Source organism: Hyaloscypha bicolor (genome assembly GCF_002865645.1).
Source record: "Hyaloscypha bicolor E unplaced genomic scaffold K444scaffold_182, whole genome shotgun sequence".
NCBI lineage: Eukaryota > Fungi > Ascomycota > Leotiomycetes > Helotiales > Hyaloscyphaceae > Hyaloscypha > Hyaloscypha bicolor.
In genome coordinates, this window is record NW_020194684.1 from 2,162,772 (window position 1) to 2,174,338 (window position 11,567).

Genomic DNA, 11,567 nt, shown 5'->3' on the forward strand with positions numbered 1-11,567 from the left:
CCTCCCACTAGTGGCCCTTTAACCGGGCGCTAGATACCAAAAATCAACGATAATGCAGTTTTTATTGCCTTTGTGCTATCCCTCCCTTCAATACTTACAGTAGGTCCTGGGATAACACCACTCCTGCACTGACCAACTCAAGGGTGTATGGCCAATAGCGATTCTGGAGAGCACCTGATATTTCCTAGTTGGGGGTTATAAACGAGGTTTCAGGGTGGCGTTACTAAAGGACCCCACTGTGAGTATTGAAGGGGGGATAGTAGAAGTATTTACTGGCCAACCGCCTGCTTTTACCCCTGTCAGAACACCAAAACTTGAGAAATTTTCAAAGTTCTTAGAAAATCCCCAAAACTTGTAGGATTAGTCTCCCAGGCTCGCTAATTACGAATATCTACTCAGAAGTTTGCTTTATGCTACTGTTGTGGTGAAATAAAAATTTGGGCGGTTGAGTGGTCTGGGCAGTCAGCCAGTGAACACTTCTCAGCTGACTAGGGGCCTTGTGTAGCCTCATTTAAAAAAGGTAACAGTTGTTATCATTCATATTCCAAGTCATCCACCATGATCATTTCTTCTTCCGTTGTCTTGAGCCCAAGATGCATCCAGTACCGAGTCGTAGCCGACGGATATTGGTGTTCCTCGGTGTTGTTACGTTCGCGCAAATAGCTGCGTTCCTTCTCTTGCGCAAGCATGTCGACCTGTCCACGCTTTCTCCGTACTTCTCCAGCAAGCTTTCATCTCAAGAATATGAAGAGGAGATCATAGCAAATTCCACCATCATCGAAGGGGTTGTCCAGCGGTAAGTTCTGTTCCCAATGCTGCCATTACGTTTCTGACAGAGCGACTCCAGCATAGGAACCTTCTGGTCAACGAGCAATCAAGGCCTTCCTCCGCCATTCATATTCAACCCCGTTGATACCTCCGAAGTCACTGCCTGCGATGGCCCCCCTCGCAATCTTGCGGGTACTCGCGAACTGTACGCCTACCCCGCCTTGCCAGCTAGGTTTCCCTCCCCGGCCGTAGGCAGCCACGAAATCATCGGCATCAATGGAAGCATATGTTTTACAAGCACATCTCGATATGGCCCATACGGGATGGAAAGTAAGGAGACCGAGTGGCTAGAGGTGAAATGGGGGCAACTCCAACAAAAGTGTTTAGAAAGGAATAAACACCGATATAAAGCCGATGGAGAAACGGGAGAGAAGAAGCCCCGGCAAGCAGTGGTTCTTCGTGGACACGAGAAATTCAAGTGGCGTCCAAACGATTTTCTATATACGCGCTCCCTTATTGCTGAGCTGTCCCTGGCTAGCGGAGGAGAGTACGAGGTAATCTTCATGATCCAACTAAACGGCCACGAACACGCCAGTCTTACTACCTCCGACTTTCAGAACTCATCTATCGTCGACCCTCTCAAGGAAAGATACGTTCCCGCAGAATTCCGCGATCTAGTCATCTTCTTCAATACCAATGTCTTAAAAGATACCTACCCAGCCGTCGGGGAATGGAGCTATGAAATGCAATCCTATCAGCCCGTCCAGTGGCTCGCACTCTACCGCCCGGAGTTTACCCACTTCTGGGTCATTGAGCAAGATTTCCGATACACAGGGCACAATTATGAGCTCTTCAACTCGGTAGGAAAGTGGGCACGTAAACAACCGCGAGACAATCTCTGGGAGAGGAACTCACAACTCTACATCCCAGCCGTGCATAAAACATGGGATAACTTCGTGCAAATTATCAAACAGAACACGCCCTTAGGCCAGGGTGTTCTCGGACCTAGACCCCCTCCCCGGACAGAAAATTATTCTAGCTTTGAGCCGGCAATGCTCCTTCCATCACCGGTACCTAAGGATTGGGGTGTAGGCGAGGACGCAGATGTTATTTCCCTCTCGCGGATCTGGGACCCTGTCGGCAGTGGCTGGTACTTTGAAACCTACCTGAAGGTTTTCCCACCCGACACACCGCGACGAACTAGCCCACCGAATAGTGGACGCTTCTCTCGCCGCGTTCTACTGCTCACTCACGAGGAGCAGGTTAGGCACGGTACTTGTGTAGCAGGCGAGGCAACGAATCCAACAACGGCGTTACACCACGGCCTGAAAGCAGTATATGCACCGCATCCCATGTACTTCGACGAGGACATCGACAACAAGGCACTATATAGAATGTTTAACGGACATGAGGCGGGGAAAGCGTTTGATACGACCAAGGCGCACGATGGCATGGCGCGACCCAAGATTCATCAGTGGAAGAGACTGACGTTCTCGTGGATGAATCAATTGGCGGAGGAGTTGTATAAGTGGTGGATTGTGAGCAATGGGACGAATGAGCAGGTTCATCAAGGCCATAGTGGGCAGCGCGTACATGGCCGCGAGCCTTGCTTCCCTCCTATGGCTTTGCATCCTATTAAAGATGTTTGATTTTCTGGATCTATGTTGTAATTGTTTAGAACGCAGGGTAGTCCTTTTCTGGAGTTTTTTTGATAGGGGGCGGAGAGGAGTTAACTGTCGTTTGTGTATTTTCATTGTGGGGTGTTTTTCGGTAATGATACCCCGTTATGGAAGAAAATTCGATGTTTAACCCACGGTACACCTAGTGAGGTTTGAACCTAGTAAAAATAAATGAATACTCTCTTTCTCTAACAAGTAGGATCCAAATCGGCTTTGGTAGGAAGGGAGCAGAAACCGATTCTGGGGCAAGGTTCAGTAGGGAAACCCTCCGGCGCACACGGGAGGCCAAAGTAGGTTCCATATTATCGTGCGCAGGCTGACTACGGCGCGATTAGGCATGCTCAGGCTCTGCTCACCCTCAAATCAGGTTAAAGCAGGAAGCAGCTGCTCACGTCCGAAGACTAAAACGGAACCTGCGAAAGAAAATTTAATCCTGAGTCTAGGGGGGTATCCTTACCTTTCTCGAACAACTATATCTGAATGGATTTCAGTGCGGCTTGCCCCTGTTTAATTTCCAGCTGAGTGTTCCTCATCACCATTATGTCTAGTATCTAACGTCGCTGTCTTGCGGTGTTCTTCGCTCAAGGCATTAGAATTAGTCTGTATTTCAATCCGGACTCTGGAAGTACGTACCAATAGGCCCGTCCACAAATTGAAGAATATTTCCACCTAGAAGCACCACCGCTGCAATCTAACCTAATCCCAATTCCTTTCTGAGCCTCCTTCGAGGGAGTGCTCATTTGAAGCTCGCAAAGCGAAGATCGAGTAGATATGCAAGGGGCATTGCAGCATCGCTATCGCGAGGAGAGCATATTGCCGATCTGTCGCCGGAGCATTCATTGAATAAGACGACAGCAGAAATGGTATAATAGCCAGAAGATAGTCCGAGAAGCTTGCGTACCTTCCAATTGTCCGTATATCAGTAGCCCAAGACGCACAATGTTGATGAAGTGACCTCTGATAATTTATTCTGTAGCTGTCGCATCTGCGAACCGAGGGATAGAGATAGAGCATAGAAGGACAGGCAAATAAAGGAGAATGTGACGGCAATATAGACATTGTCAACATGTGGATGCGAATCCTGTGGCCGCGCTGTGGCGTCTGTCTTGTAGCAGTGGGAGGGGACATCATTGTCCCATTTCTGCAAGTGCGTTGCAAAAACAGCAATATAAGCAATGAATAACACCGCCCAGATCGCGATCAGAGTGAGTCTTATATAGCCTTTAACAATGCATTCCCGAAATATCGGAAATATGCAGACGCTGGCAGCGCAGTTGGAAATACTTTGACGAAATTATATTCGACCATTGTGCCTTCCATGCTGTCATTACGCACTGGTGGGCTTACATTACGAGGCTTATAGTGTCATATATGATGTCCATATGGTAAAAAGTCAACTTTTTGGATTGGGCGAGGGCGCTGATGAGTAAAGCAATGCCTGAGTATGTACGCCACGGTCAGAGAGTATCCAAGGTTCAATTACCCGTAAAGGTTTGAGGATCACTCCCAGCCAACAGGATCCGATTTGCGCACTCCAGTCTCCTTGTAATCGGAGTGATCTCATCCTCGATCTTGCATTCGAAACTTCGCTGCCGTGGGTGCTCCAGCTATTTGCCGATTAACCAAGCAAAGATAGCCAAGAGCTCCGCGTCGCTCTCGTCGTTTTGTTCTTGAGCTTGATAGAATACAGACTTATGAGAAGCTTCCTTGCATTTTTGAACCAGAGAAAAGGACCAAAGCCACGCCTTTCTTTGGGCTGAGAAAGTTCGGATCCACTGCGTGACTTCGTCGTCTGTGCGGCTGGTCTGAGGCTCCGGATCTGCTGCGTTCCATCGCTTCTGGATCGCGTAATATAGGATCTAGTTGTATCCTGACACAATCACTGCAATTAAGGATTGGATGACAAAGGCGACTAAGATCTGTGAGATGTGAGTTAGCATACGTGATTAAAGGGTGAGGCTGTCAGCTGATGTACCCCTGTCCCAGCAATATCTGGATTTGCCTGCCCGATCGATCTACATTGAATGGAGAGTTGCTTAGCGACTCAATGAATATGTTCCTAGGGAGACTTCAAGCAACCCTTTTATTATATCAAGATAGTTGTACGGAGCAAGAGGGGTTGAGGTTGGCCTTTTCAGCTGCACAACAACACATCTTGTGTGACGGCGGAGCGGAGCAATGGAACGTAGACGCAAAGATCTCTTTTCCTGACTTGTAGAATCTAAAGATAAGGAGAGAAGTGAGGTGTGGTGGTCGATAAGTATGTAAGACTGAAACCACTGAAACGCCGAGCTTAGTCTGAACCTCAGCTTGAAACCAAGTCTGTATCAACCATGTGACACCAGCCGTCATATCTTGATCAAGGGCTAAAAATTGTCTTCCACTTAGTGTACAATAACTTCCAGCAAACCAAAAGAACAAAGTGTTGCTAAAATTAGTGAAAATTGAAGGAGAAAAAGCTCTCTTAAATATTATATAATAGCCTTAGGTATAAGGCACTAGTAAATTTAGAAGGCTTTAGGAAATTCTAGAGTGAATTTAGGGTTACGTGGTACAATATCATCACGTGCTCAGTAGCTCCGTAATAATAAAGGTTAATTTAAATTATTATATAATTTTAAACTAGGCTTATAACTAATAATTATTTAATATATAATTAAGCTTTAAATATAAGAGTAAAGTTAATATAGATTAATAGACCTCAAGTATAAGAAGAGCGGGCTAGTAGAGGGTTTATTTCCCTCTGCAGTTGAGATAACCTTATGGGAGAGAATCACGTGAACAGCAACTAACACGTTAGCTCTAGTGTAGTGAGGACACCCAATTCAAGTAGTATGAAGTTTTAGTTCAGCATTGATTCTCCAGGTATCGTGCAAGTGAAACTTCTGGAGCTGCCATTCCATCCCGCCATTCAAGTGTACGAAGCTGGGGATCTGGAAAGGACTGGCCTGATCATAAAAACCTTCTCGTGCAGTTTGTGAGGAGGAACCGAAAGCAAGGTTCGTAAGTATCTACTTGAAGATGAAGTATTTCGTGACTTTCGATTTCATCATATCAGACTTTCCGGTCTATTTATGGATAATTGCTCACTGTGAATTTCTTGAGCCACTCACCTTTTCACCTCCGCGAACTGTTGGGGAGTCCGGTGACCTCGATTCGAATTCTGACTACTACAGAAAGGGTGAAGGCCATGTCCAGAGTGCTGAGAGTTATCATTCGAATTGTAGGAGATCTATAACGCAGATACTGGTACTTAGAGCTTGTCCAGGCCCTTCCGGACCTTCCAGAAGCCTTCCGAGCGACGCCATACCACACCAGATTGAGGCCATACAAGCTCACCTTCGGTACAAATAGTACCTCACTTTGCGTTCAGTGTATGTACCTGTTTTCAAAATCTGAGGATATGGTTGGGGCTCGTAAGTCGTTAGCAATGCCACCACCCCACTTCGCCCCCACGCGGGAAAATTCTCGCTTGAATCCAACCCCTTTTAGCGGATTTCAGCCCACTTTCCCTCAATTCCCAACGATACAGGACATTTGTCTCATATCGACGAGTCATACGATCGTGAAATTACTCAAAGGGGTTTTATCGGCATCAGGCTAAGTGGGAAGGCGACTTCCTGATTCGTTTTGCGTTGGTAACAATTCTGCCGAAAATAGGCTGTGCAAGTAGCCAGAGTCTAGCCTTCGAGATGAATCGCGTCAAGCGACTCCTCAATGGTAAGTGGCTTACATTTTGTGAAGTAGCTCTCACTTTACTTTGAACTTCGCTTCAATTCGATGTTGCAATGAGGTGAAAACGTTCACGAGACGCCTAGCATATCGTCGATCGAGTCATTGCTCAAGCGACTCGAGCCTTCCCAACCAGTCACTGCTTCGAACATTTAGGAAGCTGCTATCTATTTGTTATCTCTTTAATTCTGGATTCTGGTATATCTGATATCTCATCTCCAGGTCACCACTCTGCTCCTCCGTTTCTCCCTCTTTCTTTCTCGGCTCCACCATGGCATTCAATCGCTTTCGCCCGACGTCACACTTCATCGCTCCCCATTCATGGATGAATGACCCCTGCGGCGCAATATACGTTCCAGAAACTCAGGAATATATCGTCTGCTACCAATGGAATCCGGGAACTGCAGATGGCGGGAACTCGGCCTGGGGGATGGCCAAGAGCCGAAACTTAGTCGCCTGGGAGGACTGCTCTCCAGCTCTCAGGAATGGAACCTCATATGATCGTTTTGGAGTGTTCTCAGGATCTATGACATCAAGTATTGTTGATGGAAGTAGAGTTCTGTTTCTGTTCTACACAAGCGTCTCAGCTGTGCCTATACATGTAAGCTTTTCCAAACACATTACTTCCTCAAGAACTAATTCGGTGCCGCAGTGGTCAAAACCCTATATCAAAGGATGTGAAAGCCAATCCGTCGCCTTTTCAACAGACTTTGGGAGGTCATGGCATCGCTTTCAGAGCAATCCGCTCTTGGCGATACCTCCAAAAAGAGAAGCTACCACGGGATGGCGTGACCCTTTCGTCTCAAAATGGGAAGAGCTTTCCACTCTGCTTCATGTCGACGCTTCAACAGACTACATGTTGGTAGCTTCTGGGGAAAGAGGTCGCGGACCCCAACTTCATATTTACCAATCTGACGATCTGCTCGATTGGCAAATGGTATCAGCCATTCTCGAGGTCCCAGCTGGATCTAAAATCTCCCCAACGAGCAAGTTGGGATTTGGCATGAACTTTGAATGTGCAAGTTTCTTCAGCTTTGGAGAAAGACAATATGTTATCGTTGGCATTGAGGAGGATCACAGGAGCAAGCACCATAGCTCTCGCTATCTTCTCTGGATGTCTGGTAATCTCATTATGGAAGATGGAAAACCAAGATTCAAGATCAAAAGCCATGGCATACTTGACCACGGAATCTCGTACGCTGCACATATCTTCAGAGATTCGGAAGGAAGAATCACCCAGCTCGGATGGGCAGATGAGGATGTCAAGCAAAATGTAGTTTCTGAGCAAGGGTGGGCCGGCTGTCTAGCTCTTCCCAGAGAGTTGTACGAGATATCAAAACCACTCACGAAGGTGGGAGGAGAGGAGGATATCTGGAAACTTGACTACTGCTCAGGGACCATGACGACTTTAGGAATTCGACCAGCTACTCAAATCTTTGCACTGCGAGACCGTCTCTGCCCCTCTTCACTCGAAAGGCTCAGCTCTCTTCAATCAAGGAATTTCAGCATTCACGCAACATTCAGACACTTGTCTGGAAATGAGAGGTTCATCTTCAATGTCCGCCAATCCCCCAACTCCACCGAAGTCACCAAAATAATCTTCGACATCCAAGTTGGACTTATCACCGTCGACAGAGCGCACTCATCACTTGAAAACCTTGGCTCCAGTTCACCCGACTCCGGTCCCTTCCATCTTCTCCCTACCGAGGAGCTCCAAATCCAGATCTTCGTCGACAACTCCATCCTCGAGATATATGCTAACGACCGATTTACACTCACTTCTCGAATCTATCCGGGGCTGGAGACTTCTACTGGTGCTTCTTACGATTTCGGGGCCTTTAATGAGGAGAACGTGGAGTTCCGGTGCTGGGAAGGCTTGAAGAATGCTTGGCCGAGTCGAAAGATGGAGGAGAATGACTTGGTAGACATGGATTCTCCATTGGAGATTATAGAAGAGAAGATAGTAATCGTTTCCGAAGACTTGGTATTGGACTTGATTCCTTCGGGGTAAAAACCTGGGGGTTCAGCGTAACGAATGTTGATGGATCGTGGAGTTATGAGGAGTTCGACGGCGTTTTCATTGACAAAAATAGAGCAACTCATAAGGAAAGCCCCAGGGAAGAATCTCGTCTTTATCGTTCTTTGAAATTGTTCCTGGCATTAACATTTCGTATAACGTAGGTCGTGATCCCCTTTGGCGAGGCAGAAAAAGGGGTTGCACGTGACCCTTATGCAAAATACTCGATCTTGAAAACCCAGCAATACTTTCCTGCATTCGCAAGAGCAGACGGGACATTTATTGAAATACCCTCTCCTTCGGGGGTCCATGCCGCCTCCGTGTCATTTCCAGCCCCAATCATGGTGATAACATCTCCTTCGAGAATAGGAAGCGCTGCATTGATGACGAATTCCTCGGTTGGCTAAGAAAGTGAGAGGATATAGAAAGCATCCTCGGTCTGGGTGAACCGCACATCACCAACCTCCGGGGTGAGGAACCTTGGTGTCCCATTAGAGAAGATCTGAAAGAAGAAAAATCAGGAGGGAGTCGACTCACCAGTAGGTAGTGTTGAAGATTGCTTCAGCATTTGGCTTGATCCACGTCCCAGCCTCAAGCAAATGAGCAATCTCAGTTGCATCGATTGTGCCGTCGGCTTTCGGGCCAACATCCAATAGCAAGTTTCCATTCTTGCTGACCATATCAACCAGGGAGTTGATCAATGTCGAGGCATTCATATAAAGATCCGGTGGAGTGGCTCGGTTATAACCGTAGCTGTATGGATCCATGCCTTGATTGCTTTCCCACTTTCTCTCAGAGATTGATGAAAATGTCGTATACTCGGGAGTATCAAAATCAGCACCGGCCGCAATTCCACAACGGTTGTTCATCGTCACTTGACGACCTTGTGATGCAGCTTCATTGAACCATTTTGCTGCAAAGTTTGCAGTTCCATTCGCAGCACCGCAACTAGAGTGGCGTCAGCGGTACTGCCTACAGTTGCTCGGTTTGATCTACTTACTCGCACCACATAATGTCCGTCCCATATTTGTACGCTAAAATCTCCATCTGAGGCACCATTAGATCCACAATGAAATCTGACTTGTTCAGTGCTCCCGTGTAAGGCTCTGCCAATCCTGTGTATGGGTTCTGTGCTATGATACCAGGCCAGGAGGTGCTTGCAGGGCCAGAAGTCTGGGAGAATCCATACGGACCAAACAAGGGATTGAACTTGATCAATCAGCCACATTCGTCATCCAATTTCTAGATTCACTCACCCATTCAGGCAGACTGAAGTATGTTCCCCGGCGGAGCTGAGGCTGATATGACTTTGCGGCATCGAAAAGCTCCCTTAGTATATCTCTCTTTGGCCCATAATGCAGAGAATTTCGGTGGGTTGTCTCTTCAGTATCAAACATCGCGAAGCCATCATGATGTTTGGTTGTAATGACGAAGTATTGAGCTCCAGCGTCAGCGATCAGATCAACCCAAGATTTAGCATCCCAATTCTCGGCAGTGAAGTTAGTGAAGAAGTCATCATAGTTTGCCCCTCCAAAGGTCTCGAGTTGGTGGTTGTATACATCGGCTTTGTCCGCATTCCGGTGATTATTGTACCACCAGTACCACTCCGCGTATATCTCCCAGGGAGTGGAATTGCCCTGAAGGAAGTCTGTTAGCTTTGGCTCAAACTATGATAAGATCGAATTCACCCAGCCAGGCACACAATATGGGCCCCAGTCTAAACTCTATCAGCTTCACTTAGAATAAACACGTGATCTAAAAACCCACGAATAAAAATTCCAAACTTTGCCTGATCGAACCACTCGGGGCTCTCGTGAGTAGACAGACTTGCGAAATCCGAGGTGTACTCATCCAAACCGAAGCTCACATTTTCCGCCGAAAAGGTAGCATTCATGCTCCCAGTGAAGTGGACCTGGGCTGTGACATTTCCACTCCCAAGGACGCCGACATTGATCTTCTTCTGATCTCCAGGTCGCAGTCTCTTGGTGTATCCTGGCTGGACGGTCTTGATGCCAGGAGCGGTAATGGAAACCTCGACCCCACTTCCGGAAATCCAATTGGGACCAGAATTGCCAATGATGAGCTCAACTGTCTGAACCCGGTTGATATCATGCTTCTGGGTTGGCCGGATGAATTGAGCTTGCACACCATCCTGCTTGTACAATGACATTGAAAACAAGTGGATCCTCGAAGTCTTGTTTGATGTATTCGGCAGAGTGATGGAGGCAAGTGTCTTGGACGGATCCAGTGGTCCAATATACTCGAAGATGTGAGAAGTGTTAAAGTTGGTGTCATTGTTTGTGAAGTAGGATGGCATCACAATCTCTCCCTTCAGGATCGACAAAAATGATGAGTAAGGATTCGTTCGGACTTCGGCCAGTGTTGAAGTCCCGTCTGTGTACTCAAAAGTCATGTTATCAGCCGCTCCAGCAGACTCAGTAGCCACGAGCATCTGTAAGCTGAAGTATGGTGATGAAGGCACCTCAATTTGCTGCCCCGCCATTACAACATTGTCTCTCTTGTTCTGTCCTTGGTATCCCGGGAAAAGATAGGATACATTGGTCTTTGTCGAAACATATATTTCTCCAATTGGCAAATTCAATGCGGAATATGAGTTATTCAACTGGTCGAAATTGGCTTCCCCGGGAACGAGACCGAAACCTCTGTTGTTAAAGTAGGAATCGAGAGGAATCTGGATCGTTTCCTATTTTGCTCGTCAGCACCCGCGACCACTTCTTCTTTTAAGATGGTGCGCTTTACGGAAGAAGTTTTGTTATCCCATCGTCGTCCCGGTACGGCTGCTACACCTGCAGCAAAACCTGCCACCAAAAGTTGAACGAGTCCCATCTTCAAAAATGATTTAGCAAGGATAGAGGCAGAGGGGAGCCTACATGTTATCAACCCTCGATGACCTAAAGTCTTCGGTGAGGTGGCCCATGACTACCAGAATCCACAGGATTGCAGCCAAGTATCCGGAGTTATCAGGATTGACCGCGTCACGACTCACAAGAGTCCCCAGTCCAGACCCCTTCTCCATTCTGGTAACGTTGGGCGGTAGGTGACATTGAATTGATTGCCGGCTTTTGCTTCGTGGGACCAGAGATAGCTTGGCTGGCCCGAGTCCCGTTAATATGGGCCAGACTGCCAATGACGGAGACTTGATATCGAGGATGTGAGGTTTGCAACAGCCGAGGTCGCCAAGGAAACAAGGTCCACTGCCGTCCATATCCCTGTCTTCTCATGTCCGGTCTTCCCTAACGCGGTCATTGTTCCTGCATCATCCCACTCCTATGAACCTCTTCTAAGCTTCTCGCCGCTAGGACATCCCTATGTTGGAGGATTGAGATCAACCAGCCACCATGACTCTGAAA

At 47.3% G+C, this 11,567-nt stretch overlaps 3 protein-coding genes across 3 annotated transcripts; 2 read left to right on the forward strand and 1 right to left on the reverse strand.

Annotated features, from left to right (window-relative positions):
- Positions 1 to 593: 593 nt before the first annotated feature.
- K444DRAFT_636607 (uncharacterized protein) lies at positions 594 to 2,417 on the forward strand (the record flags this gene model as incomplete). The annotated part of the gene is made up of 2 exons (XM_024884017.1): positions 594 to 796; positions 848 to 2,417. The coding sequence occupies 2 exons, from the start codon at positions 594 to 596 to the stop codon at positions 2,415 to 2,417; spliced, it is 1,773 nt and encodes a 590-aa protein (XP_024728193.1).
- A 4,033-nt stretch (positions 2,418 to 6,450) lies between these two features.
- Positions 6,451 to 8,190, forward strand: K444DRAFT_546236 (glycoside hydrolase family 32 protein; the record flags this gene model as incomplete). Its single annotated transcript, XM_024876206.1, has 2 exons — positions 6,451 to 6,780; positions 6,832 to 8,190. 2 exons carry the CDS (start codon positions 6,451 to 6,453, stop codon positions 8,188 to 8,190), a joined length of 1,689 nt encoding a protein of 562 aa, XP_024728194.1.
- Positions 8,191 to 8,407: 217 nt separating this feature from the next.
- K444DRAFT_656653 (glycoside hydrolase family 29 protein) lies at positions 8,408 to 11,389 on the reverse strand (the record flags this gene model as incomplete). Its single annotated transcript, XM_024886103.1, has 8 exons — positions 10,957 to 11,389; positions 9,964 to 10,900; positions 9,885 to 9,913; positions 9,453 to 9,833; positions 9,197 to 9,405; positions 8,734 to 9,144; positions 8,651 to 8,675; positions 8,408 to 8,599 (listed from the first exon to the last, which is right to left on the reverse strand). Exons 1-8 carry the CDS (start codon positions 11,041 to 11,043, stop codon positions 8,408 to 8,410), a joined length of 2,271 nt encoding a protein of 756 aa, XP_024728195.1. The 5' UTR covers positions 11,044 to 11,389.
- Between the last annotated feature and the right edge of the window lie 178 nt (positions 11,390 to 11,567).